At 43.6% G+C, this 10,916-nt stretch overlaps 1 protein-coding gene across 1 annotated transcript in view; it reads left to right on the top strand.

Moving 5' to 3' along the window:
* LOC143984215 (cystatin-A-like) overlaps window positions 1–9,679 on the top strand; it is a 36,319-nt gene extending 26,640 nt beyond the window's left edge. The window contains exon 3 of the mRNA XM_077484503.1: window positions 8,869–9,679. Within this exon, the coding sequence (XP_077340629.1) occupies window positions 8,869–8,997 (129 nt within the window). The 3' untranslated portion in view covers window positions 8,998–9,679. The remainder of the gene's footprint in view (window positions 1–8,868) is intronic.
* Window positions 9,680–10,916: the final 1,237 nt, after the last annotated feature.

The following is a 10,916-nucleotide window of genomic DNA, read 5'->3' on the forward strand; positions in this document are numbered from 1 at the left end:
AGACTTTGCTGTATTACCATGGAGCAGAAAGTTGCTATGCTTGGTTAGTAAAAAGTCTGGGAGCAGTAGGAGGGAAGACTCCAAGCTGAAGTCTCTGGTGGAGGCATTGAAGAAGCAGGAGAAGCTGGTTGCTTCTCTGACGGAAAGCAACGGTGTAAGTATGAGACTGAGGAGAGATTCAACCAGATGAAGGAGAGTGCCTGTGCGAGTACCAGCCAGAGGGTGGATGCCAGAGCAACGGCGACAGTATGGATGGGGGGTAAGAAAGTGGCTTCACATGGTGGCCCCAGTAATACCCCTGACTCAGGATCTGTTGCACCTGAGTCAGTATCTGCCCCCCTCCCTCACCAGCAGCCTGGGTCATCTCAGGAGGAGGTAGAGGAAAAAGGGGGATTGCTGCAGGCCATTACGGAAATGTAATCTCCCTTGAGTGGTACTGACTCATCAGATGAGGAGAAAGATGTTGTCCCTCAGCCTGTAAGGGGGAAAGTTGTGTAAAAATTTTCATTTGTTAAGTCTGATCAAGATGGCGGCAGATCTTGATCAGGAGATCAGGAAAATTCTGGTGAAGGAATGCTTGTTGAGAATATCTCTCCGTGTATGGATGCAATTCCTGTGATTGCTGCTACAGACAAAGAGACTGCATCTGTCAATGGATCCTTGCAATCGGCAAGGAATGCAGGAGGAGATGGTGTCAATCCTGACAAAGATGTTCCTGTTATCTGTGAGAAAAAGGAGCAGGAGTCCCACATGGACACCAAAATCGCAGAGCATGAATGTCGCGTGGACGCTAAAACAGCTGGTGTACCTAATAACTGCTGATAATTGTGGTACTTCTTGGACTATGGTGAGTGTGACTGCTGTGTTGGAAGGGAGGAGGGAGGATCGGATGGTGGGTGAATTGCCAAGCCTGATTTCAGAGGTTCCTCAGAGAAACTATGCTAAGGCTGTGTCAGGACAAAATCATGCTGCTGGTGGAAGGGAGCCAGTTGCAGGACTTTCACCTAAAGGTGCTTCTTCCATTAAACGCAGGACTGTGGTACAACTCAGGGAAGGAGGAGGTATTCCACCAGGGTGGTTGTTGTGGATAAGATCCTAGCCATGGGATTTAGGGCAGAGGATATTTATGCTCTTATCAGTCTGGCTGGTTCCTATGAAATGATTTGTCATTTGTGCGTCCAGAATCATTGGATTTGTTTTGGGAGCGGTTTGAGTATGTATATAGGGGCCAGCCGGACGGGAAGGGGCTTGTCCCTAAGGTAATCTCATGACAGCCCTTGATAAAGAATGTGACTATCCTGACTAGGAATGAGTCTATACCCTCTGAAGATTTATGGATCTGTTTGAGGAGGTTTGGTAAAATATTGTGTCCCCTAAAAAAGATTGTGGATGATAGAGGAATCTGTACTGGTGGGTGGTCAGTGTCAATGAGGTTGAGAGTGTATGGGAATGTGTCCAGCATTTGCCTTTATTGGTAGGGATAAGATTACCGTCTTCTATCCTGGTCAACCTAAGGTGTGCCATAAATGTGGAGTCAAGGGGGGAGGGGGTTCTGCCGTCAGGATTTTCGAATGAGGATATGGAATGGTTGGAGGCTAAAAGGAAAACATTGTAAGAGGCGGAGAAACAGGAAGGATGTCAAAGCTCCTGGACCTAGGAAGGTGGAGGTGGCAAATGTTTTTGAGTTGTTTTCTCAGGTGGAGGGTGGAAGTTCTTCTGGTGATGAGTCAGTGATTTCTATGGAGGAGGAATCACAATGGACATTGAAGTGTGTAGGGTCTCCAGGTAGGGAGGGGGGTAAGCAGGCTAAGAAACGTATACCTCAATCATCGTGATGGCGGTTCCCACTCCACTGAAAGTGGCGACTAGGGATGAGCTTCGAGTTCGAGTCGAACTCATGTTCTACTCGAACATTGCCTGTTCGCCTGTTCAGCGAACAGTGAACAATTTGGGCTGTTCGCAGCAAATTCGAAAAGCCGGAACACCCTATACAAGTCTATGGGAGAAATCTAAAGTGCTAATTTTAAAGGGTAATATGCAAGTTACTGTCCTAAAAAGTGTTTGGGGACCTGGGTCCTGCCCCAGGGGACATGGATCAATGCAAAAAAAAGTTTTAAAATGGCCGTACCAGGCCACATACCCTCAACATTGGGAGGATGTTTTGGGGGTCTGTGACCCCTCAAAGCACCTTGTCCCAATGTTGATGAGGACAAGGGCCTCATCCTCACAACCCTGGCCGGTGGTTGTGAGGGTCTGCGGGTGGGGGACTTATCAGAATCTGGAAGCCCCCTTTAACAAGGGGACCCCCAGATCCCGACCCCCCCCTGTTTGAAATGGTAAGGGGGTACAAAAGTACCCCTACCATTTCACAAAGAAAGTGTAAAAATGGTTAAATAAGACAAACACACTTTTGAAAAATTCCTTTATTAAAAATAAAAAAAAGATTCCAGCGGTGCTAATCCACTCTTGCTATCCAGCGACGAATCTCCGGGGTCCAGCGATGGATGATCATATCCAGCGACGGGGGATCTCTCAGTCCAGCGCTGTCCATACATCCGTCTTCTGTCTCCAGTGCGGAGACACTGCAGAGATCCCAGCGCTGACGTTTCTTATATTAGGAGGGCGGGGCCATCCGTCACATGACCCCGCCCCTCTGACGCTGGTGAAGGGAGCCAGGGGTTCCCCAGTGACGTATGGGTGACCCCGCCCCCTCTGATGTAACAGAAACCTGTGTTACATCAGAGGGGGAGGGGTCACCCACACGTCACTGGGGAACCCCTGGCTTCCTATGGCTGCTTCTTGGCAAGTATGGCCTGGAGGGGGACTTTATCGATTGGCAGAAGACCTTACACAGAGGGGCTGAAAGCTTCATGCTTGTGAATCGTTGGATCGGACGACCCTTTGAAGTTGGCTCGGGTTTGCATCCTTTCGGTCCTGTACTATACGCATTCACAATCAATCCCTTCATCCGGAGGTTAGAGAGCAGACCATTGTGCGGAGTGCCTTTGGGCATTCCTGGTGAGCCTCCTCTGAGGGTCATGGTCTATGCTGATGACATGTCTGTTTTTCATTTCTGTGACAGAGGAGGCAGAGGAGGTGGTCTTGGTGATGGAGTAGTATGCTGAGGCATCTGGCTCAAAGATCAATCAGGATAAAAGTGAAGTTTTTTTGATGGGTGAGGAAGGCGATGGCTTTGAGCTTCCAGACGTCTTCCCAGAGCCCCGACAGAAAATTAAAGTTTAGGCATCAAATTTGGTCCCGATGAGCATGGCCTCGCAAATTGGGAAAGCAGGCTAAAAGATGCTGATGCCAAGGTTGCCACCTGGAAGTATTGGAAACTCTCTTACAGGGAAAGGATTGACCTGTTTAAAACTTACCTGATCCCGGTATTTCTGTATGTCGGCTTTGTCTGTGTTTTGCCAGTGTCTGTAATGCCGTGTACACACGATCGAATTGTCCGGCGTACTTAGTCCAGCAAACAATCCGGCGGATAGTCCGGCGGACTTTCTACCGAACGGACTTGGCCACACACGGACACACAGAAAGTCCGGCATTTGCTAGCGCGATGACGTACAGCACGTACGACGGGACTAGAAAAAGGAAGTTCAATAGCCAGTAGCCAATAGCTTCCTTCTCATACTTGCTTCTGAGCATTCGTCATGCTTAGTCCGCCTAGCATACTGACGAACGTATTGTCCGCTGAAACCCAAGTCCGGCGGAAATATTGGACTGCAAAAATACTGTCTAAGTCTGCCGGACTTTACGCTGACAAAGTCCGCTGAAGCCCACACGCGATCGAATTGTCCGCTGAAATGCGTTTCGGCGGACTAAGTACGCCGGACAATTTGATCGTGTGTACACGGCATTAGGTAAACTGGATCTCCACCACTAGAAGGCCAGTGCAGATACATGCTCATGCACACATGCTAATATTTATAAGTGAAAGACCAATGTAATTTTTGCAGTACCAGTTCATCATGCACAAATGCGTGCACGCCAAGTTCCATTGTAGTTACACTGAAAGCTAAAATTCAGCATCTGGAGATTAATCTGGCAGTTGGCTCAAACCTCAAGTTACATAGTTAGTCAGGTTGAAAAAAGACACTAGTCCTTCCAGTTCAACCACAAAAAAAAAAAAATAATAATATCATACAATCCCATAGACCCAATTCTATACCCACAGTTGATCCAGAGGAAGGCGAAAAACCCCTGCAGAGCATGATCCAATTTGCCACATTTGAGTGCATCATCTGTTTGTTTTACCTGTGAATAAATTGCCTTTTAAAAATTTACACCCAGAGGCGCCCCCCTTCTTCTTCTCTTTTCCTGCAACAGTCTAGGAGCCTGGTTTCAGCTCCCTGTGGTGGCAGCCCTGCATTCCAAAGTCCCACTCAAAGAACGAAAGACACTTTCACGGGACTTGAGAACTAAAAGTTCTCATTCATATTATCGTCCAATATAACTTTATACAGACAGCCCTCTGGAGTATATTATTCTCGGATCTTTTGCGCCTCTACTTGTCGTGTATCCAATTTGCCACAGCAGGGGGAAAAATTCCTTCCTGATCCCCCGAGAGGCAATTGGATTTTCCCCAGATCAACTTTACCTATAAATGTTAGGACCCAGTTATATTATGTACATTTAGAAAATAATCCAGGCCTTTCTTAAAGCAATCTACTGAGCTGGCCAGAACCACCTCTGCAGGGAGTCTATTCCACATTTTCACAACTCTTACTGTGAAGAAACCTTTCCATATTTGGAGATGAAATCTCTTTTCCTCTAGACGTAAAGAGTGCCCCCTTGTCCTCTGTGTTGACTGTAAAGTGAATAACTCAACACCAAGTTCACTATATGGACCCTTTATATATTTGTACATGTTGATCATATCCCCACTTAATCTCCTCTTATCAAGAGTGAATAAATTCAGTTCCTCTAATCTTTCTCATAGCTGAGCTCCTCCATGCCTCTTATCAGTTTGGTTGCTCTTCTCTGCACTTTCTCTAGTTCCTCGATATCCTTTTTGAGAACTGGTGCCTAAAACTTAACTGCATATTCCAGATGAGGTCTTACTAATGATTTGAACAGGGCAAAATTATATCTTTCTCTTTGGAGTCCATACCTCTCTTATTACAAGAAACGACTTTGCTCACTTTGGAAACCGCAACTTGGCATTGCATGCCATTATTGAGCTTATGATCTACCAAAACCCCCAGATCCTTCTCCACTTTGGATCTCTCCCTAGTATGTATGATGCATGCATATTCTTAGGCCCTAAGTGCATAACTTCACATTTATAGACATTAAACCTCATCTGCCACATAGTCACACAATTAGACAGAACATTGAGGTTGGCTTGTAAATTGGAGACATCCTGTAAGGACGTTATTCCACTGCATAGCTTGGTGTCATCTGCAAAGACGGAAATGTTACTTTTGATCCCAGACCCAATATCATTTTTATAAAGATATTAAAAAGTCCCAGCACTGAACCTTGGGGTACACCACTGAAACCTTAGATCACTCAGAGTAAGAATCATTAACCACGACTCTCTGAATTCTGTCTTTTAGCCAGTTTTCTATCCATTTACAAACTGATATTTCCAAACCTGTAGACCTATCAAGTGAGGACCTATCACGAAAGAAACCTGTCCTCTACTGGCAGTAACCTCCTTGTGTCAGTTAGAATACCTAAACCTGGACATTACTCCATCACCCTTATTCCCCATCATTCTGGGCATTCAATGGTACCAGGCACACAATCCCCAAATAAACTGGCAATCTGGAACTGTGTCATTTCCTACCACCTACTGCCAGTAGCACTGTTTTTCCCAAGCAGTGATCACCACGGCTCCCCTAATGGAGCTGCAACCAGAGACTTTAGTTTTCACATGTTCCATCTGTTTATCATGGTTTCATAGCTGTATTTGATAAGAAGGCGGAGACCTTGCCGCCCCATTGGCCATACGATTGCCCAATTGAATTGTTACCCGAGGCCAAGATTCCATTTGGACAGATTTTCCCCTTATTAGAACTTGAGCTGGAGACCTTGCGCCTATACATTGATGAGAACTTGGAAAGGGGATTCATCCATCCATCCACAACCCCCCCCCCCCCGCTGGGGCTGGCATATTTTTTGTTGAAAAAAAAGATTATACTCTGAGACCCTGTGTGGACTATAGAGAACTAAACAAAATAACAATTAAGAACAGATACCCTCTTCCACTTGTTCCAGAACTTTTCCAGCGGTTCAGAGCAGCAAAAGTGTTCACGAAGCTTGATCTACGAGGTGCATATAACCTGGTAAGGATCCGGGAAGGGGATGAATGGAAAACAGCCTTTTGTTTTAGGCACTTTGAATATTTTTGTATAGTTATGCCTTTTCTGGGACTTTTGATCTCAACATCAGGCATTGCAATGAATCCACAAAAAGTTAGTGCCATTCTTAAGTGGCTAGCGCCAACAGATCGAAAAGGAATTCAGAGATTTGTTGGATTTGCTAACTTTTATCGTCAATTTTTCAAAAACTTTTCAGCTATCATCAGCCAAACACTAAACAAAACACCCGATTTTAGTGGACTCCAGCAGCGCAACTTGCATTTGATAAATTAAAAGCTCTCTTTACATCAGCACCAATTCTGCAACATCCTGACCCTGCATTACCCCATGTTCTTGAAGTAGATGCTTCAGAAAATGCAATTGGGGCCATTTTATCTCAGCGACAAGGTGCTAAGTCGCTTCTATAGCCCTTGGCTTTCTTCTCAAGGAAACCCAGTTCTTCAGAGAAAAATTATGAGGTGGGAGACCATGAACTACTTGCCATCAAGTCCGCTCTGGGGGAATGGCATTATCTGCTTGAGGGAGCAAGTCACCCAATCCTTATTTTTAATGACCACAAGACTTTAGAATATCTCCGTACAGGTAGGTTCTAAGAATGGGAAACCCAACGCTTTGTCACGCATGTTTTCAGGAAGAAAAGGAAGTTACTCAACCTGATACCATCCTATCTCCACAAAGTTTTCTGTTACTGCAAGGAGATTTGGTGTCACAGCTTAAACAAGCATCTAGGGAGGAAGGTCCACTGCATGACTCTAAATTGCAAGAAGGGGATGGATTGTTCTTCCATGAGCAAAGAGTTTTTGTACCTTCAAGTTTGCCCCAGTCAATCTTAAATCTGTGCCATAACTATCCCTTGGCAGGGCATTTTGGAATTCGCAAGACTTTGGAGCTTTTACAACGATCAATCATTTTGGTGGCCTAGTCTGAGGCCTGATTGTCAGAACTATGTAAATAGTTGTGAGATTTGTATCCGAAGCAAAGGAGACAAGACCAAAGCTTGGAGCTTGTTAAGAACTATGTAAATAGTTGTGAGATTTGTATCCGAAGCAAAGGAGACAAGACCAAAGCTTGGAGCTTGTTAAGGCACTTGCCCATTCCTAGCAAGCCCTGGGAGATAGGCTATCCAAAATGGCACACTTTTTACCAATGATTGGAACACCATCTGCTTTAGAGTCTGTACAAGCATTTGTCAAGGAGATAGTACATTTGCATGGGGTCCTGTGGAGCAAAACTTCTGACCGAGGGGTTTAGTTTACATCCAAATTCTGGAAAGAACTTTGTAAAGCACTTAAAAATGAGACGTGGTTATCTTCAGCATATCCTCCCCAGATGAATGGTCTGACAGAATGTACAAACCAAACTCTAGAGCAATAACTTTGGTGTTTTTATTCTTTCACGCAGGCTTCGCTTCTTCCTCTAGCAGAGTTTGCCTACAACATCTCTCTCTCACCCCCCCTCTTTCTCACCTCCTCCTATCTCTCTCTCCCCCTCCTCCTTCTCACCCCTCTCTCTCTCTCTCCCCCTCCCTCTTTATCTCACCCTCTTTTCTCTCACCCTTCATCATTCTCTCTCTCACCACTCCTCTCTCTCTCACCTCACGCCTCTCTCTCACCCCCACTCACCCCTTCCCACCGCTCTCTCTCTCTCTATCTCCCTCTCTTTCTCTCTCTTCCCCTCTCTCTATCTCTCACTCTCTCTCCCCTCTTTAAATGAGCTGTGCTGGGATCTCCCGCTCTCCTTCCTCCCAAGGCATGGGAAATTCCAAGAGGGGTGGGTTGCCACCTTGCTGGGTCCCAGATGTTGTATTGGCTGCATATGTTTGATGGGTGAGTAGGGTGCCCTGGAAGTGGTGCTGATAAACTGTGTTCTAGATCTGTGCATCTTTCTGCAGCCATTTTTATTGCTTGTATTTTTTTCCCTATTAGGGGCGTGTGTAAGTTTCGCCTTGAAAATTGGAAAAAAACTCTATTGCTGGGATTTTTAAGGCAACAATTAAAAAAATAAATATATATATATATATATATATATATATATAATATATATATATATATATATATATATATATATATATATATATATATATATATATATATTTAAAAAATCATTTATTTTACAAAATATTTATAAATACTCCTGTATACAATTCATAGAAAAAAAATATGGAAGAAACCAATAAATATATCCAAAATCTTTTTAAAAGAAAAAATATTGTATGATTTCGAGAGAATGATACTATCTGCTTGATGATTCGGAATCCTCCAGGTGACTGGTGGTGACGGAAAAGGTGGATCATCCGTCGCCTTAAAAATCTCATCAATAGAGGTTTTTTCCAATTTTCAGTTATATAAGGGATGATGGCAACTACATGCCCAATGACATGAGTTACAATTTTTTTCAAGTGTAAGTTTCGCCTAAGGCCTCACAAATCCTAGAACCGCTTCTGATTCCTGGTATAAAGCTGACAATATAACTAAAATACCAGTGAAGATATTTTAAGTTAAGTTATTTTCTTATGAACTTTTGATCTTTTCAGGTTGAGACCGGCGATAACTCTTATATCCACATTAAAGCGTTCGTACCGCTGCATCAAAGAAAAGCGGAACCATCTTTACTGGCTTTCCAGCTGAACAGAGAAAGGGAGGAGGACCTGGAATATTTTTAAAATGGAGATGTGACCGACAACCATGAATTATTTACTGGGTGATCCTTTTGTAGCCAACTCTGTCCTGTAATCAGTACAAGAAATATTGATGGGACTTCAGGGAACGTCTGTATAGATTGGTAACACCAACACAATTTTTGATAAAATCTTAATCATTTTTATTTTTACTGTTTTTTTTTTTAAACTTTTTTTTCATTCGTGAAATGCACCATTGAAAAGCCTTCACAAGGCTAAATTATCCGATTATTTAAAATACAAATGTTACCACACATACAAGAACTGTACCGAAAGTAATTTCCCTCCATAGTAACTCTTCTTCTTCTTCCTTTTCATTGCAGGTATAGTGCCTTGAAAAAGTATTCACACCCCTTGAAATTTTCCACATTTTCTCCTGGTACAACCAAAAAATGTAAATGTATTTTATTGGGATTGTATGTGACAGACCAACACAAAGTGGCACATAATTGTGAAGTGGAAGGAAAATGATAAATGTTTTTTAATTTGTTTTACAAATATCTGAAAGGTGTGGCGTGCATTTTTATTCAGTCCCATTTAGTCTGATACCATTTGATAGACATGTGCACTGCTGAAAAATTCATTCATTTTCGCTTCATTCATTTTTCTTTTCATTTTTCGGGGTCATTCATTATGATCGCAATTCGTAAATTCAAAAATCCGTAAAATCGAGAATTTGAAAATCCGTAATTTTCAAAAATCCAAAAATAATAAATAAAATCAGAAAATTCAAAAGAATAACTAACGTTATGAACTAATAATAATTACCTAATAAATTATAGGTATTGGAATTTCCTTTCAAATTTGGCTGTTAGTGAACATAACGAATACGAAATTATCTGAAGTTAAAAATGATCCGAAATAACAAATGCCTCATCTAAACTAATGGAACAGAACAAATTAACAATAATAATAAAACATTTTTATTATTAATTTGTTAGATTCCATTTGTTTAGACACAGATTTTAGAACCTGGGCTTGAAAGTGGTTGTAAACCCTTACAAACCACTTTGACCTACAGGTAAGCCTAGATTAAGGCTTACCTGTAGGTCCAAGAAATATCTCCTAAACCTATACGGTTTAGGAAATATTTACCTGAAGACAGCGACCGTTGTCTGCGGCGCATGCGCCGTAGACAGCGGCGCGCAGGAGCACTGGGCAAGCCGCAGATTGCGGCGATATGCCACGAGTGTCGGCTCCCACGCGCATGCGCGGGAGTGACGTCATCGCTGCTCCGGCGAATCACAGCGCCGGAGCAGCGAGACCCACCAAGAAGATGGACGCTCGGAACTACAGGGGACAGTGGTGACATCGCTGGCTCCTGTGTCAGGTAAGTGACACATAATGGACTACTATGCGATGCATAGTAGTCCATTATGCTTTACCTTTGTAAGGAATCAAAGAGGAAGTAAACCCATCAGGGTTTACTTCCTCTTGAACCTGGGACCTCTGGTGTGTCTGGCAGTGACTCTGCTTGCTGAGCCACCTGGAATGCTGGACAGCTCCTTGGACAGCTCCTTGGACAATTCCTTGAATGATCTTGTCTTGAATCTTGTTTGCCTTGAACCTTGAACCCTTTGCTCCTCCCATGAACTTCCTGATTTAAGCCATGTCTCTGCACTTCCTTTTTTCCAGAATATTGTGCCTTCACCAGCCAATATCTTGCTCCTGTCTCTCCTGCTGCCGACCGTATCTTTGCTACCATTCGTTACAGAGATTTGGCTTGTTCCTCGACTACGCTTCTGCTGAATCCCAACCTGCAACTATTTGTTACCGACTTTTGGCTTGTTTCTCAACTACGCTTCTGCTTGATCCCTACCTGCTATATCTGCTACCAGGACCCACCGGCTTGCTCACCTCCTGGTGGGGCTATCCTGAGGACCGCGACCTGGCACTAACACGCA

This window comes from Lithobates pipiens, unplaced genomic scaffold (genome assembly GCF_037356315.1).
Source record: "Lithobates pipiens isolate NorthernLeopardFrog02 unplaced genomic scaffold, aLitPip1_a1.2 Scaffold_16, whole genome shotgun sequence".
In the NCBI taxonomy this organism is placed as follows: domain Eukaryota; kingdom Metazoa; phylum Chordata; class Amphibia; order Anura; family Ranidae; genus Lithobates; species Lithobates pipiens.